General features: G+C 44.5%; 2 protein-coding genes across 4 annotated transcripts in view; both read left to right on the top strand.

Moving 5' to 3' along the window:
* LOC139061251 (mediator of RNA polymerase II transcription subunit 28-like) overlaps positions 1 to 9,391 on the top strand; it is a 97,590-nt gene extending 88,199 nt beyond the window's left edge. For all 3 annotated transcript variants that reach the window (XM_070540959.1, XM_070540961.1, XM_070540960.1), the window contains exons 3-5: positions 362 to 428; positions 4,951 to 5,063; positions 8,899 to 9,391. In XM_070540959.1, the coding sequence (XP_070397060.1) occupies positions 362 to 428; positions 4,951 to 5,063; positions 8,899 to 9,180 (462 nt within the window). In that variant the 3' untranslated portion in view covers positions 9,181 to 9,391. The remainder of the gene's footprint in view (positions 1 to 361; positions 429 to 4,950; positions 5,064 to 8,898) is intronic.
* A 13,019-nt stretch (positions 9,392 to 22,410) lies between these two features.
* LOC139061246 (putative uncharacterized protein DDB_G0268364) overlaps positions 22,411 to 26,987 on the top strand; it is a 36,260-nt gene continuing 31,683 nt past the window's right edge. Inside the window, exon 1 of the mRNA XM_070540952.1 lies at positions 22,411 to 22,808. The gene's annotated coding sequence lies outside the window, so the exon portion shown is untranslated. The remainder of the gene's footprint in view (positions 22,809 to 26,987) is intronic.

The raw sequence follows: 26,987 nt of genomic DNA, 5'->3' as shown, positions 1-26,987 counted from the left end.
ACGTTTATATAAACATGATGTTACTAATTTGTTTAACATCCTCCGCACTTCTGTACTGCAGAAGAACAGTTTATTTTGAAGGAAACTTAATACAGGTGTTATGACCTCAGTTTCTCTATACATATGGGCCTTCTTTATGAGCTGTGACTGTTGCTATAATATTGTCTATTCGTATTTTTTTGCATTTGCTCCATGTTGTAGCTCGTGATAAGATTTTGAGATAATTATGTTGATCCAGCAATTACTTTCTGCAAGGCTTTGGCAGACAAGACAAGTACATCTGTGCACAAACTTCTTGTAATAAGATTACGATCGTTGTTATTATTGAAAAAGCTTAGTTTTTAACACGCATTTATTTTAGGCATGTCTGGCTGCACTCACAAATCCAAATAACTTCTATGTTCGGGACTTGGAAGAAGTAAACACAGGTATGTAAATTCATTCATGGTCTTGCTTTGTTGTGCTGGGTGGTGGTGCATGGTAAAGTGCACGTAGCATTCTTAAGACGTCTCTAAATGTTATATTTGTTGTCTGATAGGTGCTAGTGAATAACAACATAAAAGCTGCATGGATGCCCCATATGCTTCAGATATTGTGTTTCTTCAAAAGTGCAATTAGAAGACAAGCTGCTGGTTGTAACTGAGACTTTCCTATCCCTTTTTATTAACTTAATGATAATTTGTATGTGTGTCAGTGACGTGATTGCTGCACCAAATTCGCCAAACTGAGCCAAAGGATTAAACCTACTACATTCTGCTGCACTTAGACAGAATTCAAAGATTTTGCGCTCCGCCAGAACCAAAAGGGTGTTTTGACATGTTTCAGAAAATAAATTGCAAGTGCTCTAACTTCATTGTTCAATCTCTCAAAGCTGTGCTGCCATTTTGTGGGGCCGTGAGAACAAACAGCCGTGTGCTGTAGAGCTAAAGAAGAGCCACTAATAATCTGCCACGGCCGACATGGGAGTGGCGTCTGGACCTATGTGGTTCTGTTCAATGGCTCTGATAGCCAGTGACTGCATAAGTGCTGAACAAAGGGCAATGTCGCATTAAAGGAGTACTAACATGTCATTTTTTATTTTTCGTTTGTTGCATAAAATGAAGATCATGGACCTTCATTTTGATACTATTGGCAAACCTTAGCGCATCCTTAATTCCCTATGATCTTTTCTGCGAAGGAGCTTAGATTTTGTTTCCCAAGAAGTGCACATGTCGTCATACCACATGGTGGTGACGTGGGAGATGGACGTTGCAACCTTTTGGCGCTCGCTCGGGCTCTTTCACTTGTCTGCATTGCTGCTACTCGCAACGCAGCTCAATGTAGTAGCGCAACAGACGATCAAGAGAGCTAGAGTGAGTGCCAAGACGTCAAGATGTCCTGGTCACTCAAGACCACCTTCTGCCTGATGATGTCGCGACATTTTCACTTCCTGGCAATCGAAACCTAGGGTGGTTGATAGAAAAGCTTTCAAGGGAAATTAAGAATGCTCCAAAGGCTTGCCAGCAGTGTAGCTTTCTAGGTTTTTGAGGTACAGAACTTTGCTTTTATGCGACCAGTTTGATAGCTGAGAGGCTATGGCGTTCTGTCCGGCTACGGCTGCACTTTGATAGAGGCCAAATGCAAAAAGGCTTGTGTGCTTAAATTCAGGTGCATGTTGAAACACCCCCAGGTGGTGTAACTTAGTCTGGAGTCTCTCCACTAAGGCGTGTCCCATAATCATGTTGAAATTCTAGCACGCAATACCGCAGAATTAAGATTTGTGTTTTCATTTTACGAAAAAAGCGGGAACTTGAAAATGCCAAATCACCATTGGTTCAAATTGATGCTGAGGTGCAGAAGGATTGCTTTTAAATATTTATACTAAAGGCTATTCCTAAGAATTTCACCTGGAAGTGGCTCAGCGCTTTTGGAATTGTACCATGAAGTGTAAAGTTGTGGTACCTAATCTCAGCCACTGCAGTCCCTCTCTGATGTGCATGGATTGTGAAAAAAATGTGTACTTAATATGGCTCAACATGGTGTCCCTCACACCTCACTATATGTTTCGGGCATAAAACCAACATTTATTTGATCCTGAATTTTTTTCAAATTCCACTCTTATACCCTAAGGTCAATCAGCCAACGGACAGACGGAAAATGTCCATAAGAAAAACGAATTGTAATTTTGGGTTTGTCTTATGCAAAAAGCGCTTAATATGGAAATGCCACATCACGACTAGTTCAGAAGGAGTGCTCAAGGAGAGAAATGATGAGCCTAATACAGACAGAATAATTCTTTCTATTGACTTCGGGAAAGAATGGCAGACACAGGAGCTTGTAAGTGAGATAATGCAACAGAAATGTTTCATTATCTCACTTGAGTGGTGATGTTTGAAGCTCTATCAGCGTTGTTCGCTTGTCCGTGTCCTCTCGGCACCATGCAAGGCAACACACTGCATTGCCCATGGCGGTGGCTCATTGCTCACCTGTCAACTTGACCTGTCTGCTGCAACTGCACAGATTGCATGAACTGCCTTGCCTGCTGCTGAAAAAGCCCTCGTGAGCTCAAAGCTTGTGTAGCTTTCCCACAGGAATTATGGCAGGAAAGCTTGCTTATGGTGTTGAATGTCACCTGCTATGACCTACTGAAGAAGCCAGTTCGCTGTCACGTGGTTGGTCTGGGCATTCATGTCGTAAAACACATATGGACGTGTGCATGTGCATATCCTAATTCACATTTAAGAACATGGCAACGCAGGTGAATCGACTTATAACAACATTCAAATGCCAAGCAAATTTTATTGTTATAACAGATAATTGTTATAACCGGGTAGCACGAAAAAAAAACAGAAGGAATAGCCATCGAAACGTCTTAATTATCCAGCAAGAAATACATAGAGCCTACTTATAGGCTAGCATTACCAGTTTTAAGAATACTCGGATGTAACACTGAGCAGCCGAAGCACTGTGAACTTTTGTGTGTGCTCTGTGGTAAAACGAACCACTTACTGCAATGTTCCCATGCCACATTATTGGCTATAACAATTAAATGTGGCTGCTACCGAGTGTCTGCGCCGAAAGGAAGAAGAAGGCAAAATCTTCGAAAAGAAAAAAGAAGGCGAGCCGCCAAACCAGTCTGCGTACCGTTCACGCATCACGGCACCCTTTCGCCTTATCGTCAACATCGAGCGTCTCTTTCCCATCTCCCTTCCACTCCTTGACAGTCGACACAATTTCCTCTAGGTGGCGTTGGTCGACAGTGCTGACGTAAAAAGTGACACACTGACTAACAAAATATGCATGAGCATGGTTTATGGCAATGTGAAGATATCTGCCCAGCGGTCGATTAAGGCACCACTGGCCTCCTTGAAGCCTTTGGGTTCAGCGAGAGCAGTAGAGAAAGTAAACATGTCAGCAATAGAGATTAGTAAGAGGCGATTGGAAGATTGCTGGAAGAAAAGTAGGAAAACGAAAAAAAACGGAGACGTACAAAAACAAAGTTCACAATAGGGGGTCAGAAAATTTCGTTCTGAAAATTCATCATGGTTATTTTTTTCTTTTTTTTTACCTAGGTAGGAATTCAAGCAGTACAATAGCAAGAGCTTCGTGGTGCATAGGGGACGCTCATAACATCCATCCACGTCGGAGGGGTGGCAGCTTGCATTTTTTAAACGTTGCATTAGGAGTTTCAAAGTCGAAAAATGTGTGTGAAGTGTGTGAAGTGCGGGAAGGCGGTCACATGGTGGAGAGGTGATGGGAGGGCGTAGAGGAGCATGTGTGTGTGTGCGCGCACACACACACACTGTCTGGCTAGCTAGGCAACGCGAACATGAGCATATACTATATGCTAGTGAGCATATATATATATCCAACTCGGCTCGCGCTGTGAATCGAACCGGTCAGCGCTGCAACCGCTGCTATAAATGTAACCTGTAAATAGTTGCTCGTCTTAATGACACGTCCTTCGCGTAAATTTATATATATATATATATATATATATATATATATATATATATATATATATATATATATATATATATATATATATATATATATATATATATGTTAGATTCACAGCGCGAGCCGAGTTTGTTCTTCATCCTCTTTTCTCGAGTGATGGCGCCCACGCGCCTCATTCAAACATGCAAATATCAAACGCATGTAGCAATATATATATATATATATATACGGTGTACTGCTTGTTGCAGAGGAAGGGGAATGTGTTCACATTGATCAGGCAGATAGCAAGGCCACATTCTTTCTGACCCTCAGCATGTTCGAATTCCACAATGTGTGTCTGCTTCAGGTCATTGAGTGAATAAAAGGGTTGATTGAGGTGCGCCGCTGCAGAGTTGATGCTATAGCCAGCTACCTGCAAGATGCTTCGCATAACTTCAATTTCTACAGTATGAGAGATGTGCATAATTTTCTCTTCGGCGTACCGGTACAAACCACACCGTCACAATATAGAAGGGTGATTTACTAATAGCGCTATTTTTTCCAGGATTTTGCGTCCTTTATCCTTACGGCGTAGACAACCAATAGCCATATTTAACTGTTATGAGCAACGGTGCAGTATGAAAACATTGTAGTAAAACATTGCTGCGGCCTCTCATTGTTACATGCAATATATTGTTAAAGCTGATATTGTAGTAAGCGCGTTTACATTGCAATGTGTACTCTTAAATCCGAAAAAATCCATGCCTGTCAACTGTTCAAACATTTTTGGATGTCGCTTCCAAGTGAGCTTTTAGCTTTTCCAAGTGGTGGTTCAAAGTGTCTCGGACCAATCGCATCAATGGTAAAATTAGCTGGCCTCACATGTGCATAGACTCTAAATGGGTAATCCCCTCCAAACCCTTCCAAATCTTTGCGACAAAAATCTGTTACGCCACAATGCTTAAGCTTCATTCTTGTCATGATCCGCTCAAGTAAAACTGCTGTTGCCCTTGCTTGGTTCATTGCTTTTAGGAGTTGGGCAGACTATACAGCGGTTCCTGGATGTAGCTAAGCAGATGGAGAGTTTCTTCGTTCAGAAAAGGCTGGTACTGTCTGCTCAGAAGTCAGAACAACTGGTCATGGAGGTAAGTCCTTTTCCAGTATATGGTCATTGCATTTTATAGCTATGCCTGAAGTATTTTCCTGGGTTTAGTTATCATTTTCACTATCACAGGCACCAATTGTTCATGCACTGTTGTGCTTTGTATAAATTGGAAGAGTAGTGTGTAGTTACCAAAAAAGGATGGGCATGAGAAAGGTAGATATTTAGTAAGCATTGTGTACAGCAGTGTAAACATAATTGTCACTCAGGGGCATGGATTTTCATACCAAGATTACTGGGGGAAAATCTGGTGTAGTGTCTGCAGATGCTGTCAGTGCAATGCTTCGTTCAGAATGGGAATATTGGGCAGTACACAAATTTGTTGAGATTTAGTCCATTTGGGTTTGAACAGCTTGTGCATTTTTGTTTTAACGTAATATCATCACCTTAAACTTTATTGATGGCATTGCTGCCAAATTGCTTACCATCTAATTTCTATCGTCGTTTTGTTTTTTTAGGACATTGCAAACAAAAAATCTGTAAAATATCTAAAGTACTCCGCCATGATGAGTGTCACTGCCCAAATGCCATTGAGGTTAGCAACACAATACGCGGAAATATCGCGATTTATGTATGCATTGACGATGACCAAACACAATGAAGTTGTCAACACAAAACACTCTATGCTCTAAAGAATTAAAGGAAGAAGTGTTGTGTGCAAAGAGTTTTTAGCCTGAATTGCAAAGAATAAATGAAAGTGCAGTTTGCTTCCTCACTAAAGCCATACGAAATTACAGAAAAATCCATACACTGCCGATCACCCGGATGATTGTTGAATGACTGCAACGCCAAATTTTCCTCTATTAAATTTGGTAAGAAGCTCTATGCTCATGCATAATACAGTGTAGCCTTTTTATAATGCTACCATATGAAACCTTCCACGCGATGATCAACGACACAACAGTATCAACCTTTTCATTAGCATCATGCAGAAATCATGCACATGCAATCATGAAGTTTTAATCACATGTCGAGTACAGTGATTAAATCTTGTTTTTTAAACATCCTTGATTTAGGTGAATTGGTGAAGGATAAAAATGAGAAACGGATGTTTCGCTAGCCAAATGATTCTGTATTCGATTGACGTTGAGGTGATCTAAGTGCTCTCTATGATTTGGTGTTTGATCTTGTCTCGTCCAAGGGGCTGTAGTCAACCTACATGGTGCAACTGCATACAATGTGTTTTCATCAAAGTTCTCCTTCTGTAAAACAAAAAAAAAGGATTTTAGTATTTTACATATGCCTAACACATTCCTTCACATATCAATGATTTTAGGGCCCTGAACTACTTTCTATCTTTTGAAGGAAATCGAGAAATACATTTCAAGTTTAATTAGACTATTTCAGAAGTACTTTGCTGCAGAAAGTGCTACTTCAATGCGTTCAGCAAGAGTGGAGCACTGAGAAGGCTACCGCAAAGCGGGGTGTTCCCGCAACGCTCGGCCTACTTAACCTTACCGTGGCGCGCAGTTCAAATTTGATTTTGGATGTTCACGTAGACGGTACAACTTGCAATTATGGCGCCTATGACGCGCCAAACGTAAGCCAAACGCGGTTGGCCTAAGCGAGCTGCAGTGCACTCAGCGAGCGGACTTGTCATGGCACCCCGCAGCGACTGCGGCATCTACGCTACGTAACAGGCCGCAGCTACATGCAACTGTAGTGCGCATGCTAATCGTTGGCTTTGTGCACGACCGGGTTTGAGTACGCGCTCACGCGTGCTACATGAGGCGGACAGGCTTCGTCCTGCACCACCTTGACTGACCGATAGTAGCCACTTTAAACGCGTATTTTGAAGCGCCATCAATAGCTCAATACGGATTGAAGTCTGCCAAGGCTGCTCGATACCAGGAGCGGCAAGGAGTGAGCGCGCGCTGGCAAGCGTACGTGTGGTATAACCTTAAGTTCCGCGTGGTTATAGGCTAGTTGAAAGTTCAAAACTAGTTGACAATAGCGAGGCGCGATGGCTACGACACCGATAAGCAGGGTGGCCAAAGTTCAATCTCTATGCGGGCGGCGTCGGCCGAGCGTGAGCAGACGATAGTCGGCTGCTTCCGGAAGTGTGTAGTTATTATAGAAATCCTAAAGCAGATGTTCGCTTACTTCAGCCTGTTAATAAACTCACTAAATATACACACTAATAAATGTACACAGTAACAGTAGGAAGAAGCGCACTGATCCAGACACCCTTCTTGATTGATGTCAGCTATTGGCCAATAGCAGCCGCGTATGGGAATCTGCTATATTACGAAATAAAGCGTCTCGAAGAGAGTGAAGAGCAGGCTTCTGTTGAAGAGAGAGTAATTAAGAGAAGGTGACTTCGCACTTTGCTTGCGAGCTCCACCTGCCGCACGCGACTACAAAACTTGGCTGAGGTGTTAACAGCAGCGTATGCTATCCGCGGACCGTGTTTTTTCACCAAGCCCAAGAGGTGGTTCAGGGCCCATTTAAAAGCTAAAATTAAGGTATTATTAATACTTCAATTAGCACCATAGAGCATCTTCTACTCTTTAGTAAGGCTTCTGCAAAGCACTGCAACCTTTCATGACAAGAAAAAGTGCTGTGTTTACACTATTAGGAACGCTGAAATGTTCTTGGCTTCTTAATGGTAGCTTTATGTTCAGATATAATAATAATCAGTTGCAGCAATCAGATCTTCAGTTTGTGTGAAAAAGGGAAAGGCATTGTATGTGTTGCAACCTGTATTTACTAGAACATGATTGCTCTGGACGGGAGTGTCTTATTTACACGCGGACATTGGCGGTTTCTTTTGACTTTCGAAGTTTGCGTTTTGCTTCTGTTAGCAACTCTTTTGGGCATGTTATGCACCTCTTCAAACTGTGACAGCTGCGCTATCTGCTAGTCTGTACCTCCTGCAGTCTGCAGTGTAGGAAATGTAATAAAGCAGCCAAGTTTGCTGTATCGGTCACTAATGGCCCACACAGTGCTGGGCATTTACTGCTCTCTCATGGTGTGGCATGAGCTACTATGTTCCTGCCCAGCTAGAGGCTCCACGTGCCCTTTTCTTTAAGGCGGGTATTATTTGCACAAACGTTTGACAAAATGTGGACAAAGTGAGAGGAAAAGCCAACAAACCCACATCTGCTTGCTCTTATCCTAAGTATGCAACCATGGGATGGTCACTTTTGGTCATATTATCGCCCAGGCCATCACACGTGCGCAGATTGGTTGGTGGAGCACTACGTCATGCGAAGCCGATAGTAAAGTGATAGTATCGCCAAAACTGATCGTATGAAAATACGTCCCCATGTCAACTGATGTAGCAGAGCCTGTTATTGAAATTTTTCTATATTCGTATTGCTCGGCTCACTGTATGTTGCCCCAAGCGACTCATGACAGTGTGAACATGTTAAAAGAGGACACTAAAGAGAATATTGATTTGTGCTGTATTAGTAAATTAACCTTCTGTAGTTCCAGTAAAGCGAGTCTTACTGTGAAAAGAGGCTTAGAAATCCAGAAAAGACAAAAACGAAATACGGGCGGCAACAGCGCCTTGTAATTCCCGCATCAGTTTGCAGTGGCATCATGTATTTGATGTTGTCGTTTCAGGTTCTTTACTATGTGCAGTAAAGTCATATACTTGGCTGAGGTGTTCACCGCAGCATTACTTATTTGTGGAAAGGCTTATGTATCTGTTAGTAGAAAACATGTTGCAGGGCCCCTTTTGTTTCCATTATTGAAAGCAGTGTGTATTGTTTACTGTGCTTGCTTTCTGGTAGTAATGACAGAAGGGGCTTCGTTGCTCAGCATGAACGCATTAATAGTGACTCGATGCATGAATGATTTTGCTTCCGTAGGATAACACAGAGCTGCAGAATGAGCTGGCCCGCAAAGAACAGTTGCTACAGAAGTACAATGAGAAGATTCACGACTGGCAAAATCTTCTGAATGACACAGCGAATGCAACTGGACAGCAGCCGCAGCCACAACCATCTCCAAGAGGCGGCACACAGCAAGGAATGCCTACACAAAACCAGCAGTCTATGGCAATGGGTGGTGAAGCACAAGGCCTGCCAGGTCCACTGGCCTACATGGAGCGGGCCACATACAACATCGGCATGCCAGATCTCAGGCAATGAGGACTATGGAGCCCACCAAAGTGACTGCTTACGCATGATCTTTCAAAAGCCATAAGAAAGTGCTGTGTGTGGGATGTGCAGCTAGCCGCGGTACGCAGTGGTCAGAAGGGCCTCAGTGTGCTAAGAAAGGCTCATTTGTTGTGATAAACATTGTGCGGGTGCCCCCATCTCCGAACCACTTTACTTGTGGCATAAAGTTTTAGCCCTCACATATCGTGTGCCTGTTACTGCTGCCTTTGTGTGCGTACCTTGACAGTTACTTAACACAGACCAGCGGTGGTCCAACTGCGCGATTTGCGCAATTTGCTACAATTCGACTAGCCTGCACTTCGACTATCCGCCCCACTCGTCACTTCCGCCAACTGCGCAAAAGTGTGGTATTTTCGCGTTTTCACAGCAATGCAGTGTTTTCAGCAGGGTTATGCAACTACTCCACTGTGCGAATCGATTTGTGAACGTTCAATTACACTGAACTGCTGATTTTGCGGACGCCCGATTTTTCGGACATGCCCTAAAATTCGACGCATTCGCGGCACTGCCATGTACCCCATAGTCAATGTATAAGAACATCTGAAATTTCTGACGCAAAACAAAAACTTTGTCGTCGAATTTTCCGGAGTTTTTGCCATGACCGAAGGTCCGAAACTGCATCAATTGAAGCCTCGAACCGGCGCTCTCGCACGCAGATTCGCTGGACGCTGTAGCTACCACCGCGGCAACGCTAGGCCTAGCTACTTCGACGTTAGCTACCAAGCTATTGCTGTGCGGCGCCGCGTCTTTTATTGAAACATTTCGCCAGTGTTAGTAATGGCGTCGACTCCGCTTTTGTAAACCTCGCCAGTGGCTTCGAAGCTCGGCAACTTTATTCGGCAGCAGTACTCCAACGGTGCATGTACTAATCTGAATGATTGCATCTTGCAGTCGATTCATCATTTGCCCAAACGGCTGCTTACTGCTTCGTGACTGAGCCGTCGGACCGACGTCCTTGAAGCGCGATATCAACGCCTGCGACAACAAATTGGAATCGCCTTGTGCCGCATGAAGGCCAGACTGAAGAGCACAAAGGAAGAATACTTTTCTAGTTATTTCTCTCTCGTGGCCAACAATACTTAGCTGCTGTGAAAAGGACTAAAAACCATGATCCTAAGGCTGAGTGTGCAATTTCAGGTCTGTGCATAAATGCTCAAATGAAAGATGGAGTAGACTTGTCAGATGCACTCAATGACCATTTTGTTGCGCTAGCGCAGTCAAATGCTTTCAACGTAAATCCGTGTCCTAATCGGGGAAACAGTACATTATCTTTTAGTATGATGTTTTGCCAGACAACAGAGAATGAGTTATCGAGATATTTAACAGCTTAAAAAGTTAAAGAACACTGGGCGCAAATGAGATGCAACTTTGCCCTATCAAATATGTCATAGATATAAATGCTCCTATCCTGATCCAAATGTTGAATTCAGTGCTAAAAACCAGCTGTTTTCGGCAACAGATGCAAATTGCGAGGGTAATTGCGATTCACAAGCGGGGTGACAAAAGTGATCTAGAAAACTTTAAGGCGATATCTATACTACCACTGTTATCCAAAGGATTGGAAAACATTCTGCCCGTGCGAAATTCTTGGATTCTTAAATAAGCACTCTCTAATTTCCATAGCCCAATGCTATTTTTTGAAAAGCCCTTCTTAATAAAAAAAACTTATACTTGATGCCTTTGGGGGCAAGAACCTTGTCTTAGGTGTATGCATTGACTTCTTGAAAACTTTTGACTGCGTACAACATAATCTATTAATGTATAAACTAGAACAGTATGGCAGGCGGGTGAAGTCTAACGACCTTCTGCGTTCATATTACAGTACCGAAGTCAGTTTGTCTCAAACTGTAATTTCAATTCACAGCCTAAAAACACTAGCACTGGAGTCCATCAAGGTAGCACTCTTGGGCTATTCTTATTCCTTGTCTATATAAACGATATTTTTGGCTCCGTTACAAAGTGTAAATGGGTTGGCTATGCCGATGATACAGCACTCTTTTTTCTGATTGATTGATTGATTGATTGATTGATTGATTGATTGATTGATTGATTGATTGATTGATTGATTGATTGAAAGTACGACGCGTTCCATAACGACCGTTTTCGAAAGTTAGCTTTGTCTCAATGGAGTATTCCTACGCGGTGAAGCATACGCAAAGTATTGGGGTGAAGCATATCAAAAGTGGGAAGGGGAAATTGTCACAGTACACGGTATGTTTCCCTTAATTATACATGCAAGCAGGCACGTACCCAGGATTTTTTTTCGGGGGGGGCCCACCACCTCCATCATCATCATCATCAACATCCTGTTTTATGTCCACTGCAGGATGAAGGCCTCTCCCTCCAATGCGATCTCCAATTACCCCTGTCCTGCGCCAACCGATTCCAACTAGCGCCCGCGAATTTCCTAATTTCATCGCTCCGTCTATTCTTTTGTCCTCCTCGATTGCCTTTTCCTTCTCTTGGTAGCCATTCTGTAATCCTAATGGTCCAACGGTTATCTAACCGGCGCATTACATGACCTGCCCAGCTACATTTTTTCCTCTTGATGTCAATTAGAATATCGTATATACCCGTTCGCTCTCTGATCGAAACCGCTCTTTTTCTCTCTTAACGTTATGCCTAGCAATCTTCGTTCGATCGCTCTTTGCGCGGTCCTTAACTTGCTCTCAAGTCTTTGCCCCATATGTCAGCACTGGCAAAATGCACTGATTGCACACCTTACTTTTCAATAATAATGGTAAGCTTCCAGTCAGGAGCTGGCAATGTCTGCCGTATGCGATCCAACCTATTTTTATTCTTCTATGAATTTCCTTCTCATGATCAGGGTTGCCTGTGAATAATTGACCTAGATAAACGTGCTCCTTCACAGTCTCTAGAGGCCGACTGGTGATCCTGATCTCTTGTTCCTTTGTTGTTGTTGTTGTTGTTGTTATTGCAGCCTGTGGCCCGTGTGGCTCCTACACGATGGGGGATTGGCCAAGAAATGGGTGGATTATTCCAAAATAATATAGAGCATAAATTTCCTAATATCTATGCGAATAGCACTGAATAGGGTTGAATTACCGGCTAAAATAAAATCAGGAAGGTGCTGTTGAATGAGGAATAATTAATTTAAAAGTAATAAAAAAATAGAATCTAGCAGGCCATTCGTTTAGATTCTGTAAGGAATGTTTGGACAGCGAAGCATGCATCCCTGTGGCTGAATCCCAATGTGGACGCCCCGAATGAAGGAATTGCAGGTTCTGTCAAGTCCTGGCCCATTCTTCGAAAAGGTATCTCCAACAATCTTTTTCTTGACGCAGCAAAGCGGCGGCAAGATAGAAGAAAGTGCTGTACCGTCTCCTCCTCCTCACAAAAAGAACAAAGGGGAGAGGGAACCAAACCCGACCTGTATAAATAGAAATTTATGGAGAAAATGCGGCAGCGTAATTTGGTGAGGCAGACCTCAAGCATCTTTGTGTAACAAGATTCGCTATGCCAGGGAAATGCCAGATGTTTATACTCTCGAGAAGCTGTCAAATGTGGGTTTCTGGGTTTCTGCAGGTTTCAAATGTGGTTTCTGTCAAGTAGGAGTTTCTGTATCCTGTTCATTACTGTTTCTAAGTGAGGTATTGGGACTCCTCTTGGTACTGTATACAGGTCAGCTTAGAATTTTTCCGCTGCTTTTACTATATCTTCGAGATTGCTGATGATATTTCCCTTTTTATCTTTTAGTGCATACATCATGGTTTGTCCTATGCCAGGTTTTCTTTTTTACTGATTTCAGACTGCGTTCATTTTTTACGGCTTCTTCAGTGTTTCTCATGTTATAGTTTCGAATATCAGTTATTTTAGCCTTGTTGATCAGTTTTGACAGTTCCACGAATTGCGTAACGCTGTGCGGCCGCCAGTCCCATACAACCACGTAGAGCGCAGGACTCTGCCATTCTAGACGTACTGCGCTCACCGCGAAAGGTTAGAAAAACACCCACATAAGCACAGCAGAGAAGTGGCTACGTGAGGCGGTTCGACCGATAACTGTAGAAGCGTCATTCAAAACAAGTATTTGTTCTACACTTCCGGCGGCGTTTTCTCTACTTTTTCAATAAAAAGATGTTGATCCATAAATAGTCTCATGAACAACGCTTAACTTGTTTATTATTCGCTTTTGCTTGCAGTTTGGTTGTTGCCTTGGCTCTCTCCCTTAGTATATCGCTTAATTTCTCAACTCCTTGCGATTTTTGTTTCCAGTTGCCAATTTTGCACGAAAAGTGCAATACAGTTAGGGAAAAACAAACGAGGTAACGGGCCACAGTCATCTTGCTCATGGGTTTAAGGGTTATTGCAGGGTTTCATGATGGACGCTCTTTCACATTATTTTATTTCCCACCTTATCTAACCCATATCACGTGTATATGGTTCCGGACATCTGCCAGGGTCGCGGCGAGCCGTAACTCAAGAAAATAATGAAGCAAAGGGAAAAGTTAAACGCAATTGGCGTTTTCTCCGGCCGCAACTCGTTCCATGAGAGTACAGACCAGCTGAGTAACAGCCGCATCCCTCTCCTGGTCCCAGGATCAGCCTAAACAAAGAAGGTTGAACTAGCAAAAGCAACAGCTATGCGCGTGACGGTTGAATAGATGGTGACAACTGAACGCATCTCGAGTTGATCGCGCGGGTGCCGAATCTATGAGAAACCTGTCCTTCACATTACAAGAGGTGCCGATAACTACCGCCGTCTAAAAGGAGTGAAAAAGGCAGCATAATGCTGACCGATGAACAGCTGTCAAGTCTCAACATTGATCTGGTGGCGCTTTAGGAATGTGTGAGTGGTGGCGTGGGTGGGGAAGGGGGGGGGGGGGGTATGTCACTTGATTTCGGGGGGGGCCCCGGGCCCCCCCCTGGGTACGTGCCTGCATGCAAGCACCCGCCATCTCCTATCACAGTACGAGCACGGATACGCCTATAAGTGTACTAGTAGGCCTTTAGGGTTATTCAAAGCTTTAGGTGCATATTCTTGCTCTCGTTAGCCTACATTTTTTTATTTAATTGTTTACAACATTCAGTTAGTTCCATACCGAAATAATAGGTTCGCAACATTTCATGCATGGTATAGTGTCCGTGCGGAGACAAGCGTAATTGTTTGCTGTTGGCTTTGTGTCTTGCTTCACTGATGGACAGCACTTACTGATTACAAAGTAATAACAAGCTTCTAAATGGCTACAGATTACTGCTGTATTACTCCAAGTGCCCCAAAAAGACGAATTTTTCTGCTCCGGATATGCTCCAAAATGCTGGTGTAGCTGCTTCTAACCTGCTCGAGAATGTGATTCTTTCTGCTCCAAACGTTTCTCCAAATCCTAAACTGGTTGGCCCACCAATGGCAGACCTACCTTCTCCGCTGTTGCTGATTGTGATGTGAGCCATGCCTTTATGGGATATTCTTTCGTCTCCAATGGCTCCAAAGCAGCGTTCTACTTCGACTGCTGCTGCGTATGGCACGGCCACGCAGGCCTTTTCTTGAAAGCGATCTGCAGTGAGTACAGAGTCTAGGTGCGCCGAGGTTTCATAGCTTCGTGCGCGTTTTGTTCTCGCCGCTTAGTTCGCGTTGAAGGGAGAGGCACAACGAAGGTCAATTCGCTCGCTGCTACTGCTGCGTTTCCTCACTCCAGCGTTTTGACAGCGAGTTTCCGCAGTCATCGGCGTTCATGTTTGCTTATGCTCGCGTGACACCATGTTTGTTAACTTAGTAAGCGAATGTTTACAAGTTCATACGGCCCTTAAGACTACTATCCTTGCTTCGTACAGCTGTCTACTAATTTGCTATCGCAATCTACACTTCGCCTGGCGGGCATAACTGGAACTTTTTGTGCAACTTTCATGCTCAACTCGGGCATGAACAGTATATAGTGTAGTTGGCAACCATTTGTGAGGAAGGATTCATTGAGAGTATAGCAGGTTGCCATGGACGCACTAAGCGGGTCCTGCAGCAAATGGAGATGTCACATCAGCTTCAATCTAACAAAATTTTCGATTTCTCTACAATGCTTCCATAGATGGGCACGTATATTTTATCGCAAGCTTCTAACTTCTCACTGCAGTCATACTGCAGTCTCGACTAAATGAAGTTCGTGCTCATTGCATATGCACCTTTGCAGCCTGTGTGAGAAGGGCCCATGCAGAAGTGCATCCTATGCATCCATGCATCCTATGCATCCTATGCATCCATGCATCCCTATGTAGTTCGCCAGCCATGCACGTTATATTATCAGGGCCCATATTGAGTGCTTTCCATTTGTGGTGGACTGTAGTACGACTTGGGAAACATGAACATGAGCTTAATTTTTGTCTCATCAGAGGGTATATGCATAGCAAAGTTTGTTATGTTGGTTCAAGTATTTTCACATTCTCTCCTGTTGCTACATCATCCATGAAAAAGAAATTCTTGGGATCTGCAAGCCAGTCAGTATCCTAGGACACAGTCTCTCAAAATCATGTGGCTGGGCTACGCAAGGTGGGATTTTATCTTGCCTGCGCGATAAATGATTGAGGCTGCTTTTAATACAGTGCAAATTAAACTAGTATAATGAAGAAACGGGAGGAGCACTGTGGCTATCTTAAAGTCCAACTGCAATTAAGTTGAACTCTGTAAAAAACCTGCTTCAAAATAGTGTAGATGTAAAGAAGCCTCCGTAGAAAATTTTACGTTTGAAATACTGGCGGGAGTTTTCGCGAGACGCAAAAATAACCGTTTTTGATACTGAAATTGGAAAATCACCGCCATCATCGCTCATTGGAAGTGACGCATGATCTGACGCGCTGCTCCTCGGCATAACCTCCATAATCTTGGAGGCCATGCTGCTTGTGTAGTGTAGATATAACAGCTGCGGCGGTGTGCTGCAACGAGCCCTCTTCCCGTATGAGACGCTCAAGCTACCCGGCACTCTGAATGGTCTCTGTGGCTCTCCAGGTGTGGCTCCGCGAGCCAGCCCGAGTGCCCGGTGCCCATAGCATGTTAAAAAATCTCTGACGAAGCATGGTGGGACTCTAATCATAGAAACACTACCAGGTGCATGCATCGTATGATTAGGTGCTGTTTAAAGACTACTAAAAAAACTGTACAATTACCAGCCCTGAGGCTATGCCGAGATTAGTTCAGTGCTATAGAATACTGGTTTATAACAAATTCAGCTAACAGAAATTCTGTCGTAGCTTGCCTTTAACGGGGCTCTGCAATGCTCCTGAGGAAGGTTCCTTGGTGGCACCAATTGCAGCATCAAGATGCAGTGATGTCATGCAATGGATGTGACATCGATGTGCAGCACTATGACCACTGGTTAAAATTGCAATGTGTGATTTACGCTCGCACTGCGAGTACTGCGGAAAAAAATACTACGGCATTGCATTTTACAGCCATTTTAAGCATCACCTAATTACCACACAGCCACAAAGAAAGTGTTGCAACCAGGGGAACGATGAGTGAACATGCTGAGCACATGATGTTTTAATAGCCACCCTGCCGAAGCTGTTGCAACCATAGAATGACCTCCAACTGCATGCCACCCGATCTCGGCGGCCATGATGATTCCATCAAGAAGCTCAGTCAGCTTGGCAACCATGGCGCGCCAACTTTCTTTACGCAACATCGACGCTTTGCCTCTATTGGGTGTTACACTCCCATGTTACGGGGGAGTGAAATGTGACATCCAGAGTTTTGAAAATTCGGCATGGGAGTTATTCTCATTTTGCTTGTATTTTGAATTTTCTGTGACCGATAATTTGGGTGTGTGTGCATTGGTTATCACGTTTCCTTTCGCTCTTAGTTCTTTGAAATGCTAAGGAAAGGTCTACAGCAAAAATTGTGGCTTTAAAGAAGTGTTGCACGGCCCCTTTAGGCGAGCACTTGTCTATTTGAGCAGTCCACATACTCTGCGTCATCTTCTTTGTCCTAAGCCCTCGTGTTCCTTTTCAGCTTTCGTTCCATTAGTCATGACATTCATCTGCACAGACCACCTAGTTATGTTTCGACAGTGTTCTTATCAAAATGCCTTGTTGGTACATATTAATGAGCATGTTACACTCTCCTTGTGCTCATCAGGTGCGGCATACATTTGTATTATTATTATTTACAGCACGCACTAATAACAAGGACGAGGAAGAGATACGAAACACCAGCGCTGACTCACGACTAAAAGTTTATTGTATTTAAACAGCCATATTAATAGGAAAGCTCACACTGTGGGGTTCTCCTCCCGTACTCTTGGGACAAAGGAACGACAACACAATAGTGCAAACAATCACAAGGGCATTTATTGCACCTTTCATAGATCAATGCCTGCTATCCGAGTTGCTATCCACAAAACATGCCGATGGGCGCGCGACAAATCTAGAAGTCCGACTCACCGCGACCGGATAGCGAGCGAATATGTTCGCCCCATGCTGGATCCCAACGCCTGGTCGTTCGCGCGGACGGTCACGCGAACGGTGTCGCGTTCGAAGGCGGCCACGCGAGACGGTCTCGCAGAAGCATGGATCAGTGCACGTGCGGCACGGCACGTCCGCACTGCTTGCTGTCCCAACCCCAAAGAGAAAGCGCCTTGTCTTTCGGCTAAAATCCCTTAATCATTTAAAAGCACCGACAGGCTTTGATCCAGCCGACAACGCCTGCGATAGGCTGATCGGTGACATGTGACCTTGCTCCGCCCCTTTGCCGCCATGAAAGTTCCTGCGCGCCGGGCGAAGTGCGCGCGTTTCTCCTGTTGTGCTATGCACATCGCTGCGATAATTTCGTTCCGGGAGGGCCGAAATGCCTTGTTGCTGTGCGGTTGGGTGCCGAAACCGGACGAAGGATAGCAAGAGGTTATTCTGCATCGCGCGCGGCAACCAGAACCTAACCAGACGAAAAGTATGGTTACACAGAATTGGACGGACGGACTTTGAACCGTCGGTAACAGCACGACTATGCGAGGCAAGTAACATACAACGATACAAAGGTGCAATAGAAAGTATACACGTGCGTGTGTCAAGCGGTGATAGTATTTCACTCGCGTGCATGAATGTTGAGGGCCGAAGTTCGTGGAGATTATTTATTTTAATTCGCTGTGAGCCTGCTGAATAGATCGGTATGACCTAGGTTAGGAAGGACCGAAATGCCTTGTTGCTGTGCGGATGGGTGCCGAGATCAGACGGAGGACGACAAGAAGTTATTTTGCATCCCGCCCAGCAATCAAAACCTAACCAGAAGGCAACTGTGGTTGCATAGAAATGGACGGAAAGACTGAACCGTCGGTAACTGCACGACTATGCGAAAAAAGTAATGTAGAACGATACGAAGGTGCGAGAGAAAGTATACACCTGTGTGTGCAGAGCTGCAGTATTATTTCATTCGCGCGCATAAATGTTGACGGCCGAAGTTTGTGGAGATCACTGATTTTAGTGCATTACGAGCCCGTTGACTTAGCAAGTGCAGTATGACCTAGCATGCAAGTAAATAGTGGGGCAGAAACGCATTAACTCGCTGACAAATATCCGCATTGCGTTACGCACGATAAAAAATAAAATTCAGCAACGAATTCTACTTTTACACTTTCCTGTGTTTGTGCGCGCATTGTTAACTGCGCTTTACAACATGCCCGAAAAGTAATTTCCAATATACTAATCGTATTTTCTGCATTGCATATGTGAATAAATTTATTGCTAAGTGCCTGCATTACTCTGCTTTTAAAAACGAATACTGCATAGCCACAGCTACTGGCCGTAAAATAATGTAGCTTAATACAATATATCAAAATACGTTACATACAGCTGCGAGCTCGTTCCTTCCAAGTTTCCCTTACACTCGAAGATGTTTTAATAATCGGCAATGCCATTTTACTGATGAAAAACACACAACTGCTAATGTACATAAGAAAAACGCCACAAGCAATGCAGGGATTGCCAGCAAAACACAGTGCAGTAATAGCTGGGCCAATCGGCGTGCGTTTCGTATAAGGGCCCTCTTATTCTTACGGGGATTTAGCGATGCACGGAGGCGAAAAGGGGTAAACACAACAATGCGCGTCATGATTCGAGTTTACGCGGCGACGTCGCACGGTTCACGAGAACAGTCAACCGCATTCACACACGCTCACACACAGCGCTTGATATTGGTGTGCCGCGAGATCAGATCGCGCTGGCAGCCCGAACGCGATCGAGGAGACACGCTGACACGATCCATACCACCTCTTCATCATGTCACGACAGTTTCACTGGCTCGTAGCATTGAGCCACAAGACACAGCAGTCGTCGTGTAATCGCTACACGACAGACACACTCAGCGGCAAGAAGTCTGTTGCCGCACTCGTTTCCACACACACACAGGATGTTGTTTAGTTGCCGTGAGGGTCGCGCGCTTTGAGAGTCGCACGTTTGAGCGACGTTATGTCGAAAGTTTTTCGGTCCGAGCGACTGTCAGCCTTCATTTTTACACGATTTCTTCGTTCAATGCAACCGCTATGTGTACGCAGCACACTCACATGCAAAATATTTCACAGAGCATACGGGATTAAGTGCAAGCAATCACCAAGAATCGCGCGGTGATTGAGCGCAAACGAACGAAATGTAAACATGCGGAATCGAGGCGATCGAACCCTCATCACGCTCTCTTGAGCTATTTTCTTGGAGCGCTCATTTGAAATTAAAGGACTAAATTTAGCAGTTCGGGTCTTTCTTTCGTTTTTCGCCACAGTCAGGCACCAGTAGGTTTTATTTCCGCGCGTATGCAGATATTTTTTCACCTCCCGAATGCCGCGGCGCCGCTGTTTAGCGTGGGCGCCGTCTGCTACAGGAACTTCCTATGTGGTGCGCGCGGCAGATGTCGCTACCTTGAAAATTATAGAGAGACCTTACTTTCGGCGCCCAAGTAACCCCGTCTGTCGGCGGCGTTAGCAGCGCAACACTCGCGCCATCTCTCGTACTACGTCTCAACCACTCCGACCGCCGCGGGCGCCAGGCCACGCGAGCCATGCGGGAAAACAACATATTAGGGGACGCGTGACAGTCGCGCATCCCCACAACACATGCGTATACAACCGCGCACCATTCATTCCCTCAACCAAAAGCGAAACAAGAAAGACGAGTGCTAAAGCAAGAAGTCCGATAATTTTAACGATTAGATGGTTCTACAAAACATCTTTCCTTGTTGTGTAGTGCGAGTGACGCCTGGTTCATGCACCTGTCACCACATTTATTGATTAGGTAGGCCTCTGAAATGAGGTGGGCCTTTTCATTTTTATTTGTACAGATTAGGCGTGTGCGATAAAAAATGGGCTTTTAGCTGCAAACTGCGCAATGGGTGGCCAACTGTGATAGACCTGAATTCACCGTCGGCGAATTAAGTACTTGTTCGCAGATTTCTCTATTCAATGAATAAAGCTAATGTGTGATAATGTGCAGTGATCAAAAGATTTCAAAAGCCAAAGTTCTCGAACGTAAACGAGCATAATCTACTTTTTCTTACTGAGAAACAGGCATTGGGACATATGTGTTCCAGTGTATGGTGACGGAACGCTAGATCTCGTTTGGCGGCGTTAACTTGAGGGTGACACTTTTAGTTCTAATAGACGCTTGAAATGAATAAATTTGTTCATTTTGTTCCTTCATGTCGTGTCCAGTTTTATTTTAGACGCAGACATTTATTTTCCAGGATTATGGCTGGAAACAGCGCAGATTTCTTGTATCGGACACAAATATTACATAGATTTTATTTGATGAAGGCGACTGTGAATCTGCTTCAGACCTCGACGACGAATATTTGCAACTCTTAGAAGATGTTGACAATGTTAGTGCAGGGATTGATGCAGAACACGCAGGGAAGCGAAAACATTCAAGGCCGCCAAAATAACGAAAGAGTGAAGGTAGCCAACAGTCTCGCAATTTCTTCTTGGAAAAACTATATGTGCTGTCATAGGGCCATCGAATGGATGAAGACACGTACAACTGAGCTAGTCACAGCTGATTCCGCCGTGCAACGTAGTGAAATAAAGCGCTGTCACCATTGCAAGAACTGGCGGATCTTGTAACACTAAAAATATTTGTTGTTGCTGTGAAATTAGAGAGCTGCAGAGAACGTTTATAAAATAATTCATTAGGACTTGCGTTGGGGCTAGTTGGAGTATCGTACTTGTGTTTAAAAAGCGCTGCATTGTAAAAGAAAGCGCTTGGTGTGCTGAGCAGAATGGCGACATCTTCATTATGTTGGCAGAAGAAATGAAGGACTTTCTAGGTGTCGATCTCCTGATTTGCTATCATGTCCTGCCAACTAAAAGAAGGCAACCTGTGAAGTGGACGGATAGTAAAAATTAAGTGCTACATTTGAATGTTGTTTGACTTCCTGGACATTGGTAAACAGTGCCTACAATAGGTTCGTCAAACTGGAAGCTGCCAAGCCCCCTACACCTGCTCTGACCTCGCTACAGGGCTAGTGTCATCACGGCTAATCTTTGCAAAGTGCGTGGTCATGAGCTTCTTGATATCACACTTGGGTGCGCGCCTGCAGACACATATATACACAGTGGTTATCACATGTACGTCTTTCGTGTGCACAGCACAGAAATCCCCACAGTCAGTGGCAGGCATTGTCCTCTTGCGAGTCAAGGGTTTTTTACCAAGGAGGTCTAAAAACTTCAATTTCTTAAACCTCCTTGGTTTGAACATACATTTTGTCTTTTGCGTATATGGCAACGCCTCCTGCTCGTGAGTTCGTGTGCTATTCACAAACGATTCCATGCTATTCACAAACGATTTCAGACTTAAAACAGAGCATTTTTATTTATGTATTATTATTTATTATTATTATTATTGGGGGCGCAGTGCTTGAAGCCTGCTTCACCTGCACCGTGGTCACGGCCCGCAATTGTACTATCTCTGGAATCAGCCGACGTTCATGTTTTGTTTTTATTTACTGTTGATGCACGGACACGAAAAAATTTATGGAACCCTAGTCATATACAGCTTCACTGTAAAATCGAAAATCGGAGTACACGGGCCCCCTATTTCCGACTATAATACCACTCCTGTGACGTCAACGATCGCTGATTCACTGAGAGCGGCGGGCAGGGGGGTCACGCGGGTATTACGTCAACTGATCCCGTTTTAGACGCGGGCTATAAAACTTGAAAATCAGTAGCTCGAAACCTCGGTGGCAATGTTCTACGCAGCAAGGTCATACCTTTGTCAGACAGAAAACAGCGACACACTTCTAGGAAAATCATCTAGCGATCTAACTTGGCAAAACATTTTTCTTTAATGTCCTTTGAAAGGCAGCGGGGGCCTTCGAGCCTCCTATCAGGTGCGGCTGGTCATGCTAACAATGTGCCACGAGCCGATCGATTAGGCGCAAGAGGTGCGCAGACCGCATGCTTTAGTGACTGACGTGACGTGCCACATCTGTGGTCGATAGGGTGCTCGTTCCAGTGGCGCCAAAATCTTCTGCGGCATACCGCTATGGGCTACATAGATCCAGCGGGCAAAACAAGTGCGGTGAATTCGGCACCTGAAGATCCAACACCACCCTAGCTCGTAGCAAGCGACAAGAGTCATGTCACAGTGGCAACCTGTTCTACAAAGATGCGACGAAGGTAAGCGAAGCCTATCAACGTTGCACTATTCAGCCCTTCGGCAGTGGAAGACAGATACCTGAACGCCACAAAACTGAAGAAATAGTTTTTGGTTTGTAAGCAAAAATGGATTTCGAGTAGGCTGTCCCTCTGTATGGCGTTGTGCGGGTCAACCATAAACTGGCTATGTGTACTACACGACGGCCGTGCCAGGTTTGGCGCAGGTGTGAACAACCGATTTTGTATGGTGTGCCAAACTCGGTCGCGAAGTTGCCGACCGGTAGTCGCACGAACGCTGAGACGCTCAAGCAGCGCAGTCGAAGGCATGCAGAGCTGTTTCTGCCTGCCGTGATTGCTTAGTGGCTATGGTGTTGGACTACTAAGCATGGAGCTTGCGGGATCGAATCTCAGCCACAGCGGCCGGATTTGGATGGGGGCGAAATGCGAAATCACCCGTGTATACTAAGATTTAGGTGCGCGTTAAAGAACTCCAGATGGTCCTAATTATTCCGGAGTCCCCCACTACGGCGTGCCTCATAATCAAATCGTGGTTCTAGCACGTAAAACCCCATAATTTTTTTTTCAGAGCTGTTTCCGATGTGGCTGAAGCGACTGGCGCACCACGTGTAAGACCTTACCTAACCCTACGTAAACTTTTCACGCACCGTTAAGGTGCACCGCTCATGGCGCCGCCGTCGCATCGTACGAAAGCCATTTTCAATTGGCCCACACAACGACGTATGTACACATAGACATCTTTCAAACATGCACGCACGGGCGCTTGACGGGATCGCCGCTCTGTGGTTTTGAACACTTGCGCGTTCTATTTTTCCCTCGCTCGTGTAACTTGTGGCCAAAAGCTACGGATAACTTCGCCAACGAGCACGTATTGGTTCGCAGTCATATCGTGACCATTTCATTTCATAGAGATGGCACTCTTAAGAGGAAGCTTTAGCTCGGGCACAACTCCAACGCGGCCTATTCAAATGCATGTAAAACGCAGAAACGCTTTTCTGAGTTAACCCCTCAACCCATTTTAATTGAACTCATTACATTTGAGAGGGAAAGTTAAGTTCTAGTGACTGTTGGAGGCGGGATTTCGGTTTGGGGCCTGAATTTTGTTAATGGCACTGACAACTGATTTTTAAGGACTAGTTTTTTATGGCGCAATGCAAAGCTCACCCTCGGTGGTGTTTACACATTTATTTTTATTTATTTATTTATTTATTTTACTTATTTATAGATACTGGAATCTTAAACAAGATCTTATCAGCATGGTACACGAGCAAGTTTGCAAAACCTAAATACGAAAAACAAATACAAAAATGGGGAACTGCACACAAAAATTTTTTCACACAAGCGCTTCACGCAAGCGCAAAAAAAAATAGGCAAGAAAACAAGCGCTTAAACGTTACTTCAGCGATTTTTCCAATCATACAGTCCAACAGTGCTATCCCTAACAATCTCAGGAAGTGCAACGAATGATTTTTATTAAAGATATGTCTCGAAAAGTGATAATGAGTCCTGTGTTAGTTTTATCGGCCAGCTTATTCCAATCTACTATAGTTCTAGGAAAAAAGGAATACTTGAAGCAGTTGACACGTGTTTTAAATGGAGTTACAGCTAGTGAGTGCCGCTGTCTGGTAGCGTAACCTGTTGTATAGGTGATAATGTGTGACGTGTCGATGTTGTAGTGACGATTTATTATTTGGAAAAAAAATTTTAAGCGACATACACGATTTCTATCGCTTATAGAAGGCAAGCCGCTCAGAGATAAAAGGTTAGTAACAGAACTACGCCCATATGCATTGTAGATGAAGTGAACTGCTTTTTTCTGTAAGTTTTCTAGCTTTCCAATGTCACTTTTAGTGAACGGGTCCCATATATCTACAGCATATTCTAAAATGGTGCGGATGAGTGTTTTGTATGCCAATATACCTACTGTTGGAGTGAAGGATTTTAATACGCGTCTTAGAAAAAAACAACTTGTGGCGACAGTTTGCTATTTCAGTGTTAACGTGCTTTGACCAGGAAAGATCCATTGTTATGTACAAGCCAAGGTACTTATATTGCATCACCTCTGACAAAAAAGAGCTTTCTGTGCCATAGCGTTATAGCAGTGGCTTTTTTTTTAAGATCCGCATATATACTTTCTTTTCGAAATTATTGCACATTTGCCATTCTTTACACCACTCAACTACCTTATTAAAGTCCCTGTTTAACCGGAGTTGGTCTTCTTCATTGTAATTTCATCGTACAGAACGCAGTCGTCGGCGTAAAGCCTGATTTTAACAGAAGTTAGTTACAATATCATTTATATGCAACTAAAAGAAAATGGGGCCAAGGACGGATCCCTGTGGGACGCCAGAATCGACAGCAGCTATATCAGAGGTTTTATTTAAAGTACCAAACTGATGGCGGTTTGTAAGGTAGGCTTTAATCCATGCTAATATTTTATCATTTTAAGCACAGCTCCTGGCTCATGAAGAAATTTAACATGAGACATTTAACATTCATCTGCAGCAGTTACTTCGAGCACGCGGATATTTATTAATCATAATTTTTAGATCTCAGCAGCCTCTAAAAAGAGCCTCCAGCATCGTCGACAAATGAGAGCGATGTCGAGAGCCTGACCTGCAAAATGTGAAAGCCACCCATCGTTCTGCTTTCACAGGAGCGAATATAACTATGGCTAATCCCCTACATTTTGACCTTTTCAACCACTTTAAAAAATGAAATCTGGTGTGCTAAGTTCGCGTTGTTGTACAGACATTTCTCATATTTGTACCATGTTTTTCTCCGCGTACACGCCTACGCCATGGTTGGCTGGCTCCCGTCGTCGTTGTTCTGTCGATAGACGAGCCAAGCCAGCTCACTGAAAAGGAAGGCGACGGCAGCGCCACTTTTCTGCTCACTGCAAACGAAAGCATATCTGCACATTGTGAGAAAAACACGTATAATAATAAAAAGTACACTGAATTTCAATACTACTCAAAAGACCAGGAACCGCGTATGCTAGCAGCAGGTCACGTGGTTTACCTATTAGGCAGCTTCGTGTTTTTGCCGCGTGGCGCGCCAAATGTCACTTTTTCGCGACTTTAGTGATGAACTAAAACTTCAATTCAGTTTTAATGAGAAGAACATGGTTTGTCTTAGCCACTACGATAGGAAATCATTCCATCAGCGGGTTATCTCGATTCATGTTCTGAACGGTTATCTGTCCCTCTAAAAACATTTTCAAAAATTCGACAGTTCGCAAAAATAGTGCAGATCCCACGCATTGTGGGCGCAGTTTGCACCGTCATCGCAAGGTGATGAGGGTGACGGTGCACCGTTTTGCGCGCTGCGCTTCGCGCCATGCCGCTTATATTTGTTGTTAAAGCACCGTGTGAGGAGCTCGAGCGCAATGCCAAACCTAGGTATCGCTTCGAATACCTTCGGGCGGAACTGCCAAAGCTTTATTTGCTGGCTTTCGTATTTGACTCTCTAATGTCGCCAAGGACGGGCCACATGTCACGAGGTATCACAAGCAAGGAACAAAGCAAAATAAAATTGATTGTTAAGCGGCCCCTGAATGGCCCCACGGCGGCGATAATAAGAGCCTGTCAAAATACTTTGGCAGCTTCACCCGTAAGACGAAGCGTTGACAGCGACAGCAAGGTCTGCGTTCCGCTGGGATCAACGAATGGCCTCCTAGCTAAAAAGAAGACACTGCAGGAACTTTCTAGTGGGACGCGTCATATAGTACATAAGCATCCTTTCCAGTCCCTCATGTTGCACGCATGCCTCTCTGATGTATACGAACGCGTGTGGTCACGTGACGGCGTCGTATGTGTGTGCGTGTGCGCGTGCGTATGTGTACTCCCATAAGATCCCGTGTGCGCCTATATAGAACGCGTCGTGTCATGCGTTACCGATAGACGGACGGATGCACAGATTTCCGAGGGAAGTAGCCCTATGATGCTTACGCGTTAATTTGGGTGCGACATGCTGTAGTCACACAAAACGCAAGGCAGCCCCCTGCTATGCCGGAGGAACAGCACCCTGGAAGCTGCCGGGCGTCTCAAAACGTTGGCGTGTTGAGCGCCGCCAGTGGCCTTGCGGGCGTCGCACTTAGACGGTGCACAAAACGAGACCGACGGCAAACCCGTCGGCGTCGGTGAGCGCTTACACTCGCGGACAACCTTCTTTGACAATGAA

Source organism: Dermacentor albipictus, chromosome 6 (assembly GCF_038994185.2).
Source record: "Dermacentor albipictus isolate Rhodes 1998 colony chromosome 6, USDA_Dalb.pri_finalv2, whole genome shotgun sequence".
In the NCBI taxonomy this organism is placed as follows: domain Eukaryota; kingdom Metazoa; phylum Arthropoda; class Arachnida; order Ixodida; family Ixodidae; genus Dermacentor; species Dermacentor albipictus.
This window is presented reverse-complemented; position numbering and strand designations above follow the sequence as displayed.